General features: G+C 43.3%; 1 protein-coding gene across 1 annotated transcript; it reads left to right on the forward strand.

Annotated features, from left to right (window-relative positions):
- Positions 1-230: 230 nt before the first annotated feature.
- slc25a6 (solute carrier family 25 member 6) lies at positions 231-3460 on the forward strand (the record flags this gene model as incomplete). The annotated part of the gene is made up of 4 exons (XM_080785253.1): positions 231-433; positions 1780-2266; positions 2823-2963; positions 3303-3460. Exons 1-4 carry the CDS (start codon positions 323-325, stop codon positions 3458-3460), a joined length of 897 nt encoding a protein of 298 aa, XP_080641379.1. The 5' UTR covers positions 231-322.
- Positions 3461-22303: the final 18843 nt, after the last annotated feature.

The following is a 22303-nucleotide window of genomic DNA, read 5'->3' on the forward strand; positions in this document are numbered from 1 at the left end:
CATGAGCATTATAGTGAGGATTATTATATTAGGCCAAATTATATTATTATTTATATTATATGAAGATCAGTTGAAAATGGGTGAAGTCGTCCTTTAAATGGCACAGGATGCTCATTGCTCCCATGCACATTCATTTCCTGTATCCTCTCGCGATATTCTACAAGGACAGGTTGTTCTCCCATTTTGTCCATTCAATCATTCACGGATGCAGAACTTGTGGTACCCCAACGACCCCAACGTTTGAAACTCATCCGCCGCTGTCTTAATTTCAGCTCTCGGCACTTCAACTCGACTTTCAGACAGTGCACACCAACAAACAGCCATGGCAGAAGGAGCTATTTCATTTGCTAAGGACTTCTTGGCAGGTGGATTCGCAGCAGCTATTTCTAAAACTGCAGTGGCACCAATCGAGCGAGTGAAACTGCTTCTTCAGGTAAATCGCGAATCTCTCGGGTTGGCTTGGCATGGTCATCGAAGTATGATAGTCCACAAATCACTCACTGCTGTAGACTAAACATAAAGGACATCTTATTGTCGCGTTAATATTATCCTTGGGAGCCATGTTTTTAAGTCCTATTCAGGCTAGTCTGCATCCATTGCAGCTGCGTGGCTGCAGTATAGTAGGATACGCGCTTATTAAAGCCACTGCATAGCTAGACGACCAAGTTTTGAATTTGAGTGCATATACTTTATAAAATGTAATGTTACTGCCTGTTATGTTGTATAGAAGGCAGGCACGCACAATTCGATGACAACATTATTCAGTTCAGTCCTCTCATATCCCACTACAGTATAGCCTAGGCTACAGTATATGGTGCAGAAATAACTGCAGTGTCATACATTGGGCGGGCCTATACTCGTCTGTCACGAGGCTATGGCATTATTTATTTATTTTTATTTTGCCAGGTAGTCCCATTTTGAGATTAAAATTATATTTTATAGACCTGGCCAAGAAGGGCAACAATAAACAGTTGCAACACAACACAAACACAAAAGATGAATGAATGATGCTCAGAATGTATAAATAACACATTTGTTTAGAAATTAAAATAAGTGTGTCATCAGGCTGCTATATTTATGTAAAGGTCTAGCCAGATTTTCTAATCTAGAGGAATTGGATTACACTTGACTGACACTTGGCAATACACGTACATTGTCATGACGTCACTCGCACTGTCGCACAGCAGCCAAGGCCTACTTAGATCAAGTGGACAGGATGATTGGAATCTTTTGACATTTTCTTTTGTATTTTTGATGTCAATGAAGACGATTAACCTATTTTAAAGGTAGTGTAAGTGATATTTTTTAGTAAAAACAAAATGTGTTTTGTTAAAAGGTCAAATCACTATATTCTGTAGTGTGTGTTCAGTAACAGAGGTCTCCATGTCTGTCCAGCTCTTTAATAAACAGAAAATACATTTTCATGTAAGTGACAACATTTCAGCTAATTAGGAGAGAGTATAGCTATTAATGAGCTTAATTTGTATAGTGTTCCAATTCCAAATTTGTCTGCTCATTTCTTTGTGTCATCTCTTACAATTCCGCTTGTTTAATCTGTATCCTGACTGCGTTCTCTATCCTGATTGGATAAAATTGGTATCCCATTTCTGAAGATGAAATGCCTTTTCTGTTTAATAAAATGCTGGAGAGACATGGAGACTCCTGTTACTGCAACAAACACTAATGAGTACTCTCACAATATAGGGCTTCATAACACTTATTTTAACCAAAGAGCTTTTACTGAGCTGATAACCTTTTATTTCCCTGTTCTGCAATCAGGTCCAGCATGTCAGCAAACAGATCAGCGTTGACCAGCGGTACAAGGGCATCGTGGACTGCTTCGTGCGCATCCCCAAAGAGCAAGGCTTCGCGTCATTCTGGCGCGGAAACATGGCCAACGTCATCCGCTACTTCCCCACCCAGGCCCTCAACTTTGCATTCAAGGACAAGTACAAGACGGTCTTCCTCGGAGGAGTGGATAAACACACTCAGTTCTGGCGCTATTTCGCGGGAAACCTGGCCTCCGGCGGTGCTGCCGGAGCCACCTCTCTGTGCTTCGTCTACCCACTGGATTTTGCCCGCACCCGTTTGGCCGCCGACGTGGGGAAAGCAGGCGCCACTAGGGAGTTCAATGGGCTGGCAGACTGCCTGAAGTCGATCTCTAAGTCAGATGGGGTTAGAGGCCTGTACCAGGGCTTTGGTGTCTCTGTGCAGGGCATCATCATCTACAGGGCTGCCTACTTTGGCATTTATGACACTGCTAAAGGTACAAAGAAAGTCACATAATGGTGTCTCACCAATAGGCCTACCGAAGTGCACTAGATCCATAGCAGTTGAGAATTGAGTCAAATGTATACTTCATCGTACAATGGTTGGCTTCGGGGTACATTGATTGATTGATTGATTGAATTTATGATTTTAAATTAGTGCAGTTGTACAGTCAATGGTTATGCAAAAAGGTTTCCATTGTGGACCATTTTGCTCAATTCATCAGTAATACAGGATACATAGAATACAAAACATGTCGGTAAAAACAGGATACATAGAATACAAAACATATCAGTAAAAAGTTAAAACTCAGATCATCATTACAAGAGAAAGCAGGGGTGGGGGTCGGGGAGCAAAGGATTCAACTACCAAAGTGTTCAAAGGTTCAACTAAGCCCAATTGCATTTTATAATTGTAAAAAACGGATTAAATCATGTTCCTATTTGTACGAAACTATAGTCCAAATCTGAGCTTGTGTCTGCGATTGTTTTGTGCACACAGGTATGCTTCCTGATCCCAAGAACACTCACATTGTGATTGTTTTGTGCACACAGGTATGCTTCCTGATCCCAAGAACACTCACATTGTGGTCAGCTGGGCCATCGCCCAGTCGGTGACCGCCGTGGCCGGTATAGTGTCCTACCCGTTTGACACCGTGAGGCGTCGTATGATGATGCAGTCAGGACGCAAAGGAGGTAATTAAATAAAACTAAGATGACATGTTGTTTTGTACACAGTCAAATCAGACTGTCAAATCACACAGCGAACATATAGCTGCTCTACGAGCTCACAACGCATTGCGTCGTGGCTTGTGGATCGTCTACTTTAGCTATTTCCCAAAGAATTTGGAAAGTTAAAAAAATATTGACCTATTATAACATGCCCAAAATATGGACTCCAGGTTTCAAAGCGGTTGAATGAACACTGGTGATTTTACTGCCTATTGTTGCCTATGCCCTATGGCCATGAAGCATACAGAGCATTTGTATTTTGTAATGTGAGTGTCACGCGCTGTGCGGTTTGTGTGTTCTCAGCGGACATCATGTACAGCGGCACCATTGACTGCTGGAAGAAGATCGCCCGTGATGAGGGGGGCAAGGCCTTCTTCAAGGGAGCCCTGTCCAACGTGTTGCGAGGCATGGGCGGAGCCTTTGTCTTGGTCCTCTATGACGAGTTCAAGAAATTAGCCTAACTCACTAACTAACTTGAGCCTCTCTCCTCCTCCCACCACAGCAAATGGGCAACAATTCTGACCATGTAGAATAGGTGTTCCACTGGCATTATTTAAGCTTTAAACTAACTCATCTCAAAGAAAATCCACCTGGTAGTGGCTTAAGTCGCAAATATGATAGCGAACAGATGATGATGACAGCAGACAAACCCATCAAAACACAGACTATTTTAATATGGCATATATTTTTGATCATTTTGGTCTGTTTGCCCATAACTGATTGTCTTTACTTTTCTCTATATTATTATTATTTTTTGCACAAACTGATCAAAGTCTGACTCTTGTTTTTCTTCCCTGACCCTAATCTGTCCCAAGTGATGTCGTAAGGAAAATAGCTTCCATGTCACTTGTTGCTGTAGTTGACCATCTAAATGATATGTGATATTCCAGGAATGTTGCCCAAATGTTTTCTTTGCAGTTCAAAGAATTGCAGAGCTATTTAGCGCCTTGCTATGTCAGAAAAGCGCCTCAAGATGGCATCACTAAATCGCATAAGAGGATAGAGGGTCTGGAGATTCACTGGAAGGAGCACACACAGACTTGCCTATGTTGCACCGTTGAATGTTCTCCAGTAACTAGATGAGTGTGCTAAAGCAATCGTTTGACAATAAAATGAAAGGGAACTATCAGAATTAGGGGGCATAACTATCACAATTAAGGGTTATGTTGCCAAGTTTCAGATTGAAAAAGTGCAGGTTGGGTTACACGATCTCTTAAATACATGAAAGTGTATGACAGCAGCCCATAATTCCTTTCAGATACACATCTTGTCAGTCAGCTTTGTGGCAGTGGCTGAAACAGCCAAACAGTTGATGTGAATCTGGGAATATCTCTAGCCAGAATAAATAGCTCTCATTCTTTGTGACACTGCAAGTGTATCCCGATTATTCTTCATTCTGGATCCCTCTCTAAGTATTTTTCTTAGAGGTAATAAGGGTGGTCATGTTATTTGTGGCTATTTTCTTGTCAGTCTGGGCTTAGACTCTTTGTGACATCAAGCTGATTCTCATTACCCAGACAGTCCCTGCAATGGGGAGAGACAGGGAGGGTGGGATGAAGTTCAAACATGGCACTTTGTGTATAGCACATGAGCTTTGTTGTAAGCTGAATACACGTATGTATGTTGTATGCATTGAGCGGCCATATATTTGCAATATTTCGGCCCTACATTGACTTAAGTGTGAATGCCTGTATTGATTCAATAAAACTCAATACCTCATAAACGTTACATTAGTGTTCTGTGTAAAGACAACAAAGTGACACTGAGAAATACAGATTAACATATTCTAACATGACCAATGATTTTCCTCAAAGGATTTGGGTATCCTTTCTCCTTATTGTACCAGCTGCACTCACTCACCCTTGAACACTGAAGGTTTTGTTTACTAGCATCAATACCAAGGACTCGGTGAGGCTTTGTAATGAAAACCATTCAAGTCAATCAAGTTTACCAGAGACCAAAGGCCAGTGTAATTTGGGAAAATTGCTGAAACTCCAAAGTAATCTTCTGTAATGTGATCTTGCCTATTGAATACTGGCTGTACTGTACGTGTCGGATAAGAGCTCAGTCATTTTCTTCAAATGCAGACTTGACAAGCAGCACGGATATCCACCCACCTGCAAGTAATCACCATCGTAGTGTTAAGTGCTTTGATATTAAAATGACTGATTTAAGGCCATTTGCTGCTCATAGATAGCAAGGGATTTGCAATCACTTCCATATGTTGATATCAAGGATAAGCTGGAATTGTGAACTCAATAGACTATGTTCACTATTCATATAATGGACATTAAATTGGGTCATAACACTGTTGTTATGATGAAGCTAATGATGGAAATACAGGCCTTAAAAAGTACATTCTTCTAGCAGTGTAAATAAACTGTCACGCATTGGTGTAATTTTGTGCTTTGTTGTGTGGCCACTTGGGGGCAATATTGGACAAGGTAAATGTAGGTGTTTTCCATGCATTTTTAGCAAATGAGTATCAAAGCAAAAGTAATTGGTTGCTGTGGAGATTATTGAAACATGTATTATTTGATTATTCTTCCTTTTTTTTCTTCATAGAGAAGTGAAAGCAAAAACATTTGCCATGCTAATAAAGTACACGTGTGTTTAGGAAAACACACGTTTACACAGTAATACACGTAAAAAACAACAAAACAAATGATCCTAATAGTTTATTTATTGTCTCAAATGTTAACTCTGTTGAGTGCCTGTTTCAAAGAGCATATTTTTATCAAGTATGTCGACAAAGAATAAGGCAGACCATGGCCAGCTCCTCAACCCACATTTGATTTTAGAAAATGTGCAATTGTTCAAAGCGAGTTTTTGCTCCATTGATTTGTTTCAAGACAGAGAAAAAAATAACCTCAGGGCTTCTACCATGTTACAATAGAGTCTTTCTCGGCTGTGTGTACTTTTATAGACTCCTAGACTGAAACAAGTTGAACATGGAAAGAATTTTACATGGATTTAACTGATTTCGGTGACTATGTGATAGCATAGGAATTCAATTTTGTGACTTCAGTTCTTCAGTCATATTGAACCCTGGTATAACTCTGTGGCACTGCTTAAACACTAGTGTTGTTTTTCTATTTCATGAATTATTCTCTCTTTGGATCTTGCTGTCAGATCAAGTGGAAATTGTGAGTGTAAAAATCATATCCAAAAAGTTTATGGATTTCAAATTTCAAATTTCTTTGATGGAGCATTTACAGCGTAATTTGACGAACAGGCTGTGTGTCACTGTAGCAAATGAAATCAGTGAGCACCACTCATTTGGGACAATTGTATTATGGAAAGAATCAATTTTGGTCAAGAAGAAGGATACTATTTGTTTCTCTATGATGCTATAATTGTGAGAAGGGGACTTTCTGACATATGTATTGAAATAGTTGGTGGCAGGGGCTTTCATCCTACCCACTGAGGGCCCTTTGTTGTTATTTTGGGATCTCTCACGGGTGCAATATCAGACCAGCAGAGAGAGAGACACACACACACACACACACACACACACACACACGAAAACTCCAATGATATGTTCACTGTTATGTCAGTCACATGGGTTCTGTTATCTGTGTGTGTGTGTGTGTGTGTGTGTGTGTGTGTGTGTGTGTGTGTGTGTGTGTGTGTGTGTGCGTGTGTGAGTGCGTGCACGTGTGCACGCGTGCTTGCGTGCGCGCAAGGCAGGAAGGTTATGAGAATGACATATAGGCTTACCCCTACTGATTAAAGTGATCGTAGTTAATTACTTTAAAGCCAATGTCTAAGCGTTTTACTCTACCATAAACACAATAACATAACATCGAATCGATACCAAAAGACAGTAAATTACAAGGACTGGGAGATTTTGCATGAAATGTAACTTTTAAGTTTGACTAGTTCTAAGATTATCCTCTATGTAACTGAACTCAAGGTTTGAGTAAGCTGCGAAAGGAACCTGTAGTTTGTGGTTCTCACCTGGGGAATAAGTTGTAAGCTGTATCACTGGTAGGCCTATAAAAAAAATCAGAAGAGAAAGAAAGAAAAGAAAAACTATTCATTTTGAACTGCAGTGTATTCTCACTACTGTTGTGCTCCAAGCATATTCCCATTGAAATCTACACTGCATGAAGGAAAATGCATTGCACACCCATATTTGATTTCACATTCAAACAGTAACATTAACAACCTAGGTCAGCAAAAGGTTAAAAACAAATGAAGGCTGTTGTTTAGCCTATCAATTGTTTGTGCCGGCTGCCGATGACGTTTATGGGGTGACGTGACATGCATGGTTGCCTCCGTGTCTGTTTTGACATCTATTATCGTTGAGTTGAATGTGTTCATGTGACGGCCTCTGACACATCACAGGAGGCTGCTGCTTAAAACAAATGAGGAAAATCTACTCTTCTCACTATGAGATGGTGACCCCCATTCTTAACCCCATCCAGCATCAGTTCAGTGTTCAGTCTTCCAAACAATAGCAATCACACCCCTGCGCACACACACACACACACACACACACACACACACACACACACACACACACACACACCTGACACAGCCAACGAACCACCTAAAAAATGATATGCATCTCCTGCTGGTCCCATGGCAACCGGCTTGACTTTATTGTTGCATTTCTTTGATCCCCGCCAAGCTTTGATTCATTTCTCTTTCACCCTTTTAGCTAAACATATCATGTGAATTTGGAGCTTTGTTCCTGACAGGCCCCCGTCTTACCTCGCTCTCTCCACAGGCTCCTGACGCCTCCCCAGAGGAGCCGCGGAGGAGGAGGAGGAATTCCGCTCTATTCAAAGACTTCTCCGGATTTCTTTGACTGCTTCGTCTTGCCTTCGCCTTCCCCTCACTCCCTGTGTTGACCTGCTCCTCAAGGCTCATGGACCCCACCGACTCTCATCCTGCCATAGCCCTGGAGGACCGGAGCTGTAGCTCTACACCCTCACACACACACACGCACGCACGCACGCACGCACGCACGCACGCACGCACGCACGCACGCACGCACGCACGCACGCACGCACGCACGCACGCACGCACGCACGCACGCACGCACGCACGCACGCACGCACGCACGCACGCACGCACGCACGCACGCACGCACGCACGCACGCACGCACGCACGCACGCACGCACGCACGCACGCACGCACGCACGCACGCACGCACGCACGCACGCACGCACGCACGCACGCACGCACGCACGCACGCACGCACGCACGCACGCACGCACGCACGCACGCACGCACGCACGCACGCACACACACACACACACACACACACACACACACACACACACACACACACACACACACACACACACACACACACACACACACACACACACACACACACACACACACGCGCACACCATCATGAAGTGCAGCAAACAGTGAGTGGAGGCTCTCCAACAATGTTTGAAATTTAGATATTGACTTTCGATTACTCTTTTGTACATGTTTTTGTATACATGTATTGTCTGCATTGTTATATTCATTCATGTTATTGTAGGATATGGATTTAATACTAATACTAGTAATATAGGAATTATTGTATTTTCTGACTATTATTTTAATCTGTAGTGTATAGGCTTATATGGGGCAGGTGTGTTGAAGGTAGGCCACTTCCCGATACCTCATCAGAAAATCTCTTTCTTTTTCACAGCCTATATGTTTCCAGGTATGCAGCCACATGAGTGCATATTGCTATATATTGCTATAACTTGCTATACAAGCCTCACTGTTTCCTGAAAGAATGTTCAAGGAAGTCATGCACACTAACAAAGTATATTTAATTGAATATTGTACTTGAGGTTTGTATCTGTAGGCTATTTTACTTGAGTAGCTGTATTTCTGGATGACATTTTCACTCCACTGTATTTCGCAGACTGTACTTCTGACTGCGCTGCATTTGTAGGAAGTGAAAAAGTACACAATTAATTACCTTAAGCCCTATTTCATAGTGAAAATACTAGCTCACAATTATTGATAATGTTTGAAGTTCTGGAAAATCATTTGTAGGCATGTCTAAATTGTAATACAGCAATGTGTTGATATTAAAAAGATACATTTGTACTTTTTGTGCTTATTACGTATTTTGAGAACATGTACTTTTGAATACTATTATATAGTTAATATTTTTAAAAGCAAGTACTCTAGTACTTTAACTCAATTACAAACTTGTAGTTGAGTAATATTTGACCAGGAGAAACCCATTTTGGGCGGGAACCCCTTTTGGTGTTAGCATTATGTTATGCTTTAGCTATTGAAAAATAGCAGATCTACAAGCTCATAGACGACATGGAGCTTGTAGGTCTGCTATTTCTTTTAAATCGAAGAACGACTGACATAGAAACATAGCTTTTTCAGAAAACTGTCATTTTCAAATAGACATTTTTAGAATCTGATCTCAGGTCAGAATGGGTTAACTCAAGTACGGGGGTTGGGTCGCCCTATACTTTGTCCCCCACTGAAGGTATACGTAGATACGTCTGGTCCAATGTATAGACCGTGTTAATCATTGTTGCTTACAGAGACAGTTTACCAGTGTATTTACAATTTACATACAGCACACTGCTCTGGATTCCACCGAGCAACTCTAAAAATACAGAGCATGGATGCTATACTTCTTACAGGCTTTCATATACAAAATGACGGTGTATAACAGAACATGCAAAGTAGGGGTATTCTCGTTCTCAATACCATCTGGATTCAATCATTCACTGCAATATCTTCACCCATACCTTCAGCTTACGTCCCCGGGACAAGAGCTTGAGGCTAATCGTTATTCTAGTCAGGCCTCTCTCCAACAGCAGTTACAGTTTGCCTTTTTCATTGGTATAGGTCCCCTCTCCACAGAGATGTTATACTTCTACATCTTATTTTTAAATGTCATCATCACAATATGAAAATAACTTATTTTCTTCATTTGAGCTCTACAGTATACACTATCTATAGATGCCACTATCCATCACACGGCCTTGGTGTTATAATATGGGGTATAGTTAAATTATTACTTGCGCAAGCAGATGGAATATACACCGACATGTATGTCTGTCGGTGTATTCCATTGGCCAATCAGGGACCAAGAACAGCGATCGCTAGGGTATGTACAGTATGTCGGTATATTCCACCGGCCAATGAGGGACCACTATTCTCGATGATGTATGGGCTAACTAAAGTATATCTTTCAAAATTGGTATAATGTCAATAGTAATGTATGTATGTCGGAGTACTCCATCGGCCAATAAGGTGATCGGTTGGGTATGTATATGTATGTCGGTGTTACGCTCAATGTGTTAAGTGGCCAAAAGTGCCAGGGACCCCAAAGGCAAAGACACTGAGACATGAGTAAACAAAAGGGAATTTAATTCAAAGCTTTACGTCACGGGTGGTTTGTTAGGAGCATATGGGGAATCCTGGAAGTGGTTTTGGAAATCCGGGGGGAAGGGTGGAAGGAGCGTAGCCACAATTTGCAACTCTAGATTTTTTAATAATGAGATGAATCTAGAGTTGCAATACCCTCCATTTACTCCCTACTCATCCAATTTGAGATTTAATATTTATACTATAGTGCTCTAGATTCTAGAACACTAAACACGGGTGACTTTCACCCAAACAAATATCTTTGGAAATTTGCATAATGTTGATGCTTTCTGAGGTGGGTGGGTCTTTCAGTACCTGTTTTTGAGCAGTGCCACACAGTCTCCAAAAAGAAAACAGCTTTGTGTTTCCCTATGTATGTGCCAATATGTACAGTATGTATTGAGTACGACAATACCACTTGGTGACCTAAAGTGTAACTGTTGCGCAGCCTAACACACACACGCACAGACACACACAGACACACACACACACACACACACACACACACACACACACACACACACACACACACACACACACACACACACACACACACACACACACACACACACACACACACACACACACACACACACACACACACACACACACACTACTGTGTTCACTTTTGGTGAGTTGGTTTTGTGTTGGCAATGGGAGGGTGTTCCTATTAAATATCATTGTCGGCAAGCTTCCTTCACATGGACACATCCACCTGTCATTACACTACTTGGGCTTTATCATTACTATATACTGTACTTCTAGAACATTGACTTATTTGTCAAGGTACCTGCTGCAGCCAATCAATCAGAGACACAACCTTCACAGAAACAGCTGGTGTGCTGCAACGAGTCAATCAGAACTCAAGGACTTCCTCTTTCACTACACAGTATATACTGTATCTGTGATAAGAGAGGTGAACTTAGGTGTCAGCTAAGCTTGACTGCACGACCTTGGAAGTAGTTAAAGAAAGAAACACAGGAAAGTCTGGTGCTGTCAGTTCAGAACACACGTACATGTGCATGTGCAGTCTCTCACTCACACTCTATCTCTCTCTCACGCACACACACACACACGCACGCACGCATGCACACACACACACACACACACACACGCACACGCACACGCACACGCACAAACGCACATGCACACAACGCATGCACACATACACACATGGTACATGGATGGATGTACTGTATTGTATTATAAAAGAAAGGGTAAAATTATCCAATGACCATGTTCTTCCACGTAGAGTATATGGTAATATCATAGATACTGTATACGGTACATAAAGGGTATGGGGGGGGGGGGGGGGGGGGTGTCTATAAACGTCATAATTCCACACAATTTCTGATGTTGACGTGGCTGAATGACTTCTCTATCCAGCACATGTACTGTATACTGATGAAATCAGAGCGAGAGAGATTACAGACTCAGAGCAGGTTCATTATGCTCCGGTGCAGACAGTTAGCACTTATGCTTTGAAGTTTACAGTCACAGACACTGTAGTAGGATATCGTGTGTGTGTGTGTGTGTGTGTGTGTGTGTGTGTGTGTGTGTGTGTGCGTGCGTGCGTGTGAGAGGGAAGGAGAGAAGACAGAGAGGCCAGCAGAGGTCCAGCACAGGTGTCAACAGTCAAGCAATAATGAGTGACAGAGCATGCTTAAACCATATACTGTGTGCCTTCTGCTCCTGTGTGGACTGTATGTTTCATCCTAATTAGGAGGATGTCTTAATGTCAACATAAAAATACGTACAGCACACTGAAAGATACGAGTTACAGTGGGTAACAAATCAGTGGTTCTCAAAAGTAGGCGTCACATGACGCAAGTCCAAGGAGTAACTGCTAACTTAGGTCATTAATTAGTAGCCTACTTTATAATACCTCTGCTGATTGGCTGGGCACAAAAAATCTGCCCTCTTCTTATTGGCCGGGCCCTAAACCTGCCCTGTTCTGATTGGCCAGGCCTTAAACCTGCCCTCTTCTGATTGGTGTCCACCCCCTTTCTCTCGCTCTCTCTCTCCCTGACATGGTCAAGGTAGATGGCCGCCCACCCTAGAGCTTGGTTCTGGCTCAAGATTTCGATGTCCTTGTTGCCAAATAACTCTCTCAGGGGTGTTGCCAAATAACTCTCTCAGGGGGAAACCTAGACTAATTTATACATACTGTAAAAGGTCTTGACAACTTCAACTTGTGATTTGGCACTATAATAATATTGCATTAAATTGAATGAAATACACTGGCAAAGTGTATTGACTATTGAATTGACAAGATAGTTGCAGTACAGTGTTTCACTTGGCCATAAAAAAGAAAATAAATGAAATGGGAGGAGACAGTAGCTGACCTGAACTTTACCCACTCTAGCAGGACATGTTGGAGCCTCATCCGTCGCCTAGGAGCTGCACAGAAGCCCCCTAGCCAAAGCCGAGCATTTGTTACGCCCAACCAAGTTGCATCCCACCTACTTTCTATTGCAAAGGCAACGCAAGACAAACACACCAGAAGAGCAGTTACTACAACTGAGCTAAAACATCAGAGAACACTTGAAGAGGAAAGAAACCCTGAACCTTTCGTGGTTGCTGAACTGGAGAAAGTCCTGCAGGGCCTGAAATGTGGAAAGGTCTAGGTCATCACACACACACACCAAGTGGACACCCAGCTCAATACCACCATGAAAACCATAACCGGGACTATCCGCTCCACACCACTCCCCTGGCTCCCAGTATTATCAAACATAGCACCCCCACACATCCAGCGAGCAGCAGTCTCTCAAAGGATGCTTCAAAAGGCCAAAGACTCTCCCCATCTACCAATCCATGCAGACATATTCAACCCACCCACTGCTCGACTCCCATCGAGACGACCAATTTGGAGGAACCCCCCATCAGCTGACTTCACCATCAAATCAGCTTGGAAAAGGAAATGGGAGTCCAATGAGGTCCCAAACAAACACCTGGTGTCAGACCCCAACCAACAGGTCCCTGGCACCACCCTCCCAAGGAGACAGTGGTCTACGCTCAATAGATTCAGGACTGGACATGGCCCCTGCTTGGCCAGCCTCCACAAATGGGGCAGTAGCCCAAGCCCACTGTGTCCTCTCCAAAGACTGGAAGGAGGATTAATCACCCTCCATACAGCAGACCAGGAGGCAACTGCTTGGCTTAAGGACTTTGCATTCGCTAAATAAAACCTGCCAAATGCCTTTTTGTGAAAAAGGTTGCATTGTATTTTAATCTGTGGCGCATCAACACCACCTCCTGTCTTCTTTTTCTTCTTCGTCTGCTTTATTTGATACACCGTCTACCATGCAGGTGAACCACCGTGCGCCCATATCTGCCTTAATATTCATGAAAGAAAATACTGTATACGGTGTCCTAGTTTCAGCGGATCCTTCAATAACAGCTAGACTGTGATATTAAAAGACTAAAATGCTGCCAGTGAATCTACAGCATATACAGTACATACTATACTATACTCTTCACCCTCTTCAGCTATAAAGCTCCAAGGAGCCACTCCAAACCCTAGAAGGGGTCCGGGTGTCGGGGAACACTAAAACAAAAATCAAGATAGCATGATTGATCACTGCAATGAGAGCAAAATACGATTCAAGAACAACTGTGACCATGACTGGCAGGTATTTCAGATTGACTAATAATGCTTTTATTCATGTAATGTACTGTATTGAATGACACAGAGTTCTTCAACTCAAAGTTGTGTGATTGATTTCAGAACCAGAATGTATAGTGTGGCAATTTACAATTTTACAAGTTTGGAACAACAAACCCAGGTAAGATACTTGGCCGCACCTACAGTAGAATTAAAGTAGCATACACCAATTCATCGCAAACTACATGTCTGTTGTTTAGCCATTTTATATAATATTATACTGTTTAGACTGATGCTAGGTTCTTCATTTACTTATGAGCATATAGATTACTGAGGCACTGTCTCTGTGCATTTAAAAAAATTTTTTGTGGCTTTCACCTTTATTTTATATAAATGGGGGTGAGAGATGCCACACACTGCCAGACTTGGAATACCAGACAAAGTGCCTGGACCGCTGAGCCACGACCCAGGCCGTCTCTGTGCATTTAATGTGTGTTTATCTTGCTTATTTTTAAGTCGCTCTGGATAAAGATTGTCTACTAAATGCCTAAATTGTTACAGTGGTACAGTATGGCCTTCCCACTGAGCCCAGCATGGACTGTGATACTGTAGATATAGAAATCATTGACTCTGAGAGGACAGAAGTTGACGTGAGAGCGGAGGAGGAGGAGGACGAGGAGGAGGAGGAGGAGAAAGGTGAAGATGAAGGTGAGATGAGGACAGAGGAACAGGACCAAACCCTCCAGCAGAATGAAGTAGTTTAATAGACCTCTACTGTTGCCCCAGTCTAGTAAACAAGGGAGCTCATTGGATACATTGTGATGAAATGCAGGAAATGTGGCCAAAATAAGTCTTTATAAATATCATTTCCACAAAATATTAAATCGGTTAATCTACGTTTGAACATTATCGCAGCTGCATTATTTGGTTGAATAGCAAAAAGCCTGAAGTGAATTTAACAGGTTGAAATATCATTCATCGGCCAAAGGAGGGCAGTATGACTATAATGATAACACCACACCAGATTGGAGCCGACATCCAAACGAGCTCTCTTCATCACCCTGAAACGCTGGTGAATAGGTTAATTTCCAGATTCATCTAACATGTGAACGGGGTCATTGTGCGTCACATAGAAAAACAATTAACTGTGTACTCCCACTCAGCGGGATACCATAACAACAGATCTCATATAAAGAATGCTAGATCTAGATGGAAAGCTATTGTAAATATTCTGACTGAAAACATTGTCCTTTTCTCTACAGTATTTTTTTTAATGAGCATTTAAACATGTTCCTCTGGGATCTGATATCAGATCCAGAATAGTGTTCCAGGTCTGCTGGCCTGTTTGTCTAATCTGTTTGACCCCCACCCACCTACTGCTTTATAACATTCCAGAACCCTGAATTAATAGCGTTTAATGCATCATTATCCACTGTGTTTTCTTTTGTAGGCTGTGCAACTGCGTTGGAGTGATTTATATCGATATGGTTGAGAAACAGGACGGCAGTAATTTAGTCTCCAACTCATTGTTTGTCGTGTTCATTTTTATGCTCCCTGTCTACTACAAATCTAGAGATACTGTACCAATCCATGTACAAAAACCCATTTTATTAGGTACTCATGCAAGACGTGCTTCACATTTACTCAGTGTACCTCTTCCAACTCACAGAGTATTACGCCTCTGGAAGTAAACTATTTTTTTCTTCATAATCAATGTTTTTTCCTTTTCCTCCCCCGTCCACTTCATGTTTTGAGCCTTCTTTGAAGAGCAGTGTGCACAGCCTGGGGGTGGGAAGGGTAAAATGCTATGCCTGGCTAGCAGACAGCACCTGAGCGCTAACCTCAAACCTGAGGGTATAGGGCAAGTGCCCTGACCTCCACAGTCAAGGGGAAAGACAAAGAAACAAAGACTTTAGTTTTGATTACTCAGACAGAGGGGGGGGGGGATAGGGGGGGGGCAGGGGGATCCGGCTTGTGACCCTCGATCTGAGCAGCGTTAGAATGCTGCACAACATATACTGCAGCTCTGTTTTGAGTTTTGACTCAGTCAGTTTGAGAATGGATTTATGACTCATCAATTTGTTATTGGTTACGCGTGCGTGATTGTTGATGGAGTGTGACTTAACAATGTAATAATCCCTCCCCCCCCACCACCACCATACACACGCGCGCGCACACACACACACACACACACACACACACACACACACACACACACACACACACACACACACACACACACACACACACACACACACACACACACACACACACACACACACACACACACACACACACACACACACACACACACACACACACACACACACACACACACACACACACACACACACACACACACACACACACACACACACGCAGTTACTACTGTATCTCTCCTAAGAGCTACAGCAAACAGCTGCCTGATTAATAAGTTAGGTCCTCTAAATATGGCTCACAGTCATGTATCTTTAAAAACTACTTAATGATGATAATCAAGATTATCAACATCCCACCAATTACATCTTTACACTTTCCTCTCTTAATTATGTATATTGTTCCCCTTCACCCTGGATAACAGGGATGCTTCACTGGTCTCAGGTGGATTGTTCCTCTTAAGTGTTTATGATTGCGTATACGCGCGCGTGCGTGTGTGTGTGTGTGCGCGGCGCGCGTGTGCACGTGTGTTCACGTATCACAGCTCAGCTGCACTATAGCTCCCTTAAAGTGGCAGTGAGCTGAAAGGCCCGCATACCTCTCCCCTAGCTGTATGTGAATCAGCTACAGTGATACATACCTCTCCCCTAGCTCTATGTGAATCAGCTACAGTGGAGAAGCGCCAATGTTTTATTTATTGATATGTTTTTGTGGGGGGAAAAGACCTGGTGCTCATTATCATAAAGGCCCCTAGACATCAAGTCACACACAGAAGACTCACCAACTCACTGTCACACACACACACACACACACACACACACACACACACACACACGTGGCTGCGTGTGCATGTGTATGACTGTGAGTCACACGCACGCACGCACGCACGCACACAAGTGGAACAGGAACAGCTTTGCTGTAGCAACTCGCTATATAGCAACCATCGCTATAGCTTCAAGTGACAGAAGCTGACAGTGTCAAAGTGCCGTCGTCGCTCACACATACAGTAAACTGTCCCTGAAGCTGTCGTTGTGATGGGGAGATGTAAAACACAAGCTCTTTGCAACGGCGGTGATGGTTGGGGGGTGGGGGGGGCGGGGGGGATGTTTTCATTCCTCTATTCTAGTTTTTTAATATGTCATGTCTCCTCTGTCAGGGCCCTGGGGCGCCTGGTTGCTGCTGCTTGCTAAAGGAGGAATGCTACAGTCGCTATATACGCCCGGCGGAGTCGGACCATATTGTGCACAGTAAAAAAAAATCCTCAGCGTTCGTTAAACTCTGAGAGTGTACAGATGAAACCAAATGGACCCTCATGGTTAGGTTTGTATAGGTGTACTCAAGAGTTACTAAATGGGTGAATTAAGGAATTTACTGTGCATATATACCTGCGCTGCTCATCCTCACACGTTTATGTCAAAAGCTCAAAGTATACATAAACTTCAGACAGGCACTTTGTCATTTTGTGTGTGCGTGTGCGTGCTCGTGTGCGTGTGCGTGTGCGCGTGCGTGCGTGTGTGTGTGCGCGCGTCAATGGAAAGAAAGATGAGCAGCAGTAACAGATGTGCAAAAGTCAGTAAAAACTCAATATGAACCCTGCAGAGGCCTTCCTCCTCTCTCTGTTCAATTATTTAGAGTCAAAGAAAAGGGGCTAGAGTAACATATTTCCTCTGAAGCCTCTGTGTTCCGTAGCAATGAATAACACATTTATCTAGTCTCGTCTTTTGCCAAATAGCCGGAAATGGAAACAAATACCTTCAATTGGATTCTTGGCTCATGGTGTTTCCCCATGCGCCGGCTCTATGTGTATACTCGCACAGTCATATTGAAAAACACCCGAAGACCCCAAAATTATGGAAGTGCTGACAAGCAGAATGTTTCATAGTATCTAGAATGTAATCCTGGCAGTTTCTGGCAAATGCTCCTCCTCTGCAACGTCCTATGTCTTTTGAGAGAGGCAAAAGAGGAAGGGGGAAAAAAGTGCTCACCTATTTAATTTGATTAGAGAGACTCAGATTGGATACGGATAAGAGACTCACATTTTCTGCTGGCATGTCTTAACTCTGCACACCCTGAGTCCCTCACAGCTGATTTTATAAAGAAATGTCACCGGCAAGCACAGAGGTGTATAATGCCTATAATTACTCGGCACTCAAATAAATAAATAAGTTTACTTTCCTTTGAGATCGGGGTGACAGGTTTGCTAACATTCTTGACTGTGTGTGTGTGTGTGTGTGTGTGTGTGTGTGTGTGTGTGTGTGTGTGTGTGTGCGTGCGTGTGCGCGCGTGTGTGTGTGTGTGTGTGTGTAGCGAGCGAGTGGAGGGACTCAAAAAGAAGAAACTCAGTCAGAGTGAAATCTTGACAGCAAAGGTATACTGTATTATAGTACAGTGTGTGTGTTTCCCTCTTTTTCCTTTCTAGCCGTGATAATCTCTGTTCACCCGGGCCAAGCTAGGCGTTATACTGAAGGCATTGCACACCTTTGAGGCTGATAAGGTCGGAGGTGCAGCTTTGAGAATGATATGGTTAGAGTTTCGGAACAGTTGCCAGTGCCAGTCGCTGATCTCTCTCCTATTAGTGTGTAATTGACTGTGACCTCACCTGTTCACCCCATGCTGTCATCATGGAGTGTATTATCTACACTTCTCCCTCAATTGGATCATCCACTCTGGTCATTGGAGGAGACAAATGCTGCTGGGATGAACCCCATGAGAGCTGATGCATGTTGTCATTAGGATTTGGCTCCGTGACTTTAGATCTCGTTAGATGCTGCAGAAACACACAAATGCATATTTCCTTCTTTAGAAATCAGCTCTCAATTCTATTACAGTGGTGGTACTGTATGGTGTTTGATAAAAAGGAGTGACAGCTGGTTTTATGGTGCTCGATTCCATATACAGTATCTCTTCTGTGTAATGAAGGACTTAATTAACAGGGTGGGGAATTGCATCATGGCTACATTGGCTAGGCTACAGGTAGCCTACACACACGTGCCCCTATACGCGTTCCCTTCACTGGCTTCCGGTTGTTCCCCACATTCCATTACAAACATGAGGCAATTAATGGAATGGCACCCCGTTAGCATCAGCCTACCAAAAAGTGCGGTCGGGGACCCATTTGTGGGTCACAAACCATTTTTTATGGGTCACGACTCGAGTTAAAAAAAAACAAAATTTATACTACATTTAAATATATATAAATATTTCAAAAGTGTACATTTTTATTGTATTAATTCTAAAACAAACAAATCTAAGAAATATCATAAACAAAATATATATTATAAATACGAAGTAGTGAACACAGCCGATCTACAAGCTTGCAATGCCGCGCGAGGCCCGACACGTTGTGCGCTTGTAGATCCGCTATTTTCACTATAGTTTGGGTTCTATATATAGGCAAACGTCTAATCTCTCTTTTGGGTCTCGACCTGAAACGTTTGGGTACCCCTTCCTGCACACTAAGATCAGCTATGTTACACAAAATGTCAGTACGTACCTTCCCTAGCTGTGACACCCTGGCCAAAGCTCCAAGCATCCGACTCTTCTCCCTCCTGGCTCCCTGTGGCGATAGATAGTATGGTTATAATATGCACTTTGGTTACTTGTCCACGAACACAAAATATGCAAATGTGGCCCCGACCCCTATAATTACAGTATTTTTGTGACTGCATATATATTTCAACATAATATGTGAAATGTGTCCTCTCCTAATTATTAGGAGCAGCGGACACTGTTAACGTTCGGGGAGCAGGCAGGGTTTAAGTATCTCGCTCATGCAGGGACACTTTCGACACATAGTCCAGGGCCGCGAACCGCGGACCTTCTGTTTCCCAGGTGACCTATACGAAGACTAAGTTATGGCCGCCAATTATTTTGTTTTAGACAAAGTGACAGTTTTTATATGTTCATCTGGTATCTTCGTTACTTTGTGCCAAATTGTTTTCTTTGCCATATACTTTGTGTGACCATTTACCTTGTCATTCTTTTGACTATAGGGTACATTTTATCCCTCAAGGCAGATTGAAAAAAGGAAAAGAAAACAAAGACATATACGGTTTCCTATAGATTGGTGTTCGCACACACGCACATGTACGCACACGCACACACACACACACACACACACACACACACACACACACACACACACACACACACACACACACACACACACACACACACACACACACACACACACACACACACACACACACACACACACACACAAGGTGATACAGCCTCTGATGCATGTAAGTCCCTCTGTAGAGCATTCTCATGTGCCCTACTTGTGTCATTATACGATTCTACTGGAGGAGAGCACATGTGTAGAATAGCCATTTTCCTCGCCATTAAGAATTCACACATACAAACTGGCCCCGTTCGCCTGACGAAGCCATACCACATAAATTATAGATGGCGCAACACAATCTTTAAGCATGTTCATTAAAGACATCGCTTTCTTATAAAGAAATCCGGCTCATAAATATTTCTTTCAAGCAAATCTCAATACAAAACCTCCCCCTCCCCTTCCTATCCCTCTCTTTTCCTAGACAACTGGTACACATGTGAAGAGAGAGAGAGAGAGAGATGGTGCCTCAGCCAACCTTGACTCGAGACAAGAAGACGCACACATACGTGACGGTGTCTGTGATGGCTTCTAGCTAGCTTCCTCTAGATGCTTGCGCTGCTGCGCCCGCGCCTGCCTGCTGATGTACCATTACTCACTCTGGAAGAGATGTTTGTGTGGAAGATGACACATTATTATCCTTTAATCTCGGTCTCAGCTTGTTGAGCATCAAATTGAAATATCCTGAACAGATGTAAAAACACATGTGAGCCTGGGCGCGCAAGCTGTGCCGACGCTTTGTTTCATCTACCCGTGATGTGAGCCTTAAGGAGAGAGGCTTTTTAAAATTTCATCACTATTCAAAAGGATAATTAATACGTACCCCCAGGCTTTGATTATGCGATACCCAGTGTGTAGCGCTGGTGTTGCCATAATGAGCCACTCATCAGTGCCTGTGCCTCCCCAACAAACACACAGTTTGCATAAGGTACTTAAGATTCTGCTAAGGTACCAGTGAGTGCGTGCATGTGCGTGTGTGTGCGTGTGGCCGTGTGCGTGTGTGTATGTGTGTGCGTGCGTGTGTAGGTTTGTTCCTGTGTGAGTTGTTCAGTCCCATTTGGAATTTGCAGCTCAGTACTGTAGGTATGCCCACAGTGGAGTATTTACAAGAGGGGCCCTGTCAGATGGTCAGTAGCTATAGTTGAGGCCTTTACGCACACAACACACACACACACACACACACACACACACACACACGCACATGCATGCGGTCACGGGCACGCACACACACACACACACACACACACACACACACACACACACACACACACACACACACACACATACGAACGCATTAAACTCCTCTCTTTCACTCCTTCCTCAGCTTGCTCTCAACTGCGAGCTGGTGATGGGAGGTTGTCTGTCAGTGATCCAGCAGTGAGATGGACAGGCGCGTGGAGACTGACAGGCCATAGGATACGAAAGGGAATATATGGGGGGGGCTCACAGATAATGAGACCTGTCAATTTGAATGCCTCAAGGCTAAGCAGCCGGCAGGCCAAGGTACTATGGCAGCCATCTTTTTTCTCCCTTCAGGATAATGCCTCACCCTTGACCCTGAGCAGTCTGTAAACAACTCCGTTACCGCGGCAATTACTCTGCTCTTGCGCGGACATTACTTCTGCCCTCTGGATGCAGCCAGCCACACAACGAGCATGCTCATCATTCCCAGCATCGTGCACTATGCAACAGGCCTTACGTTATGTGTGCAGTGGTCAGTTATATAAACCTACAATGCACTGTGATCAGTGAAGATCCCCAGGTATGACGAGCATGTGGAGCAATACTGTTCCCTGATGACACAGTGCCCTTTTCTCCCTCTCCGTCTCCCTGACAGATAATAGGACATCACTGTCACAGGGTCAGGCCTGCAGTGACTTCCTATTCCCCATACAGTGTTGCTGCTTCTGTTTATCTGTTTAGAGTTATACACAGGGATCCTGGTCAAAAGTAGTGGGGTATACAGGGAATAGAGAGTGTCATCAGAGATTTGCCCAGGGTCTCAGATAGCCTGTGATAGCCCTTTAGCCGGTTAAAGATTTAGCATGTTAACCCGTCGC

Source organism: Protomyctophum bolini (assembly GCF_963924005.1).
Source record: "Protomyctophum bolini genome assembly, chromosome: 16".
Taxonomy (NCBI): domain Eukaryota; kingdom Metazoa; phylum Chordata; class Actinopteri; order Myctophiformes; family Myctophidae; genus Protomyctophum; species Protomyctophum bolini.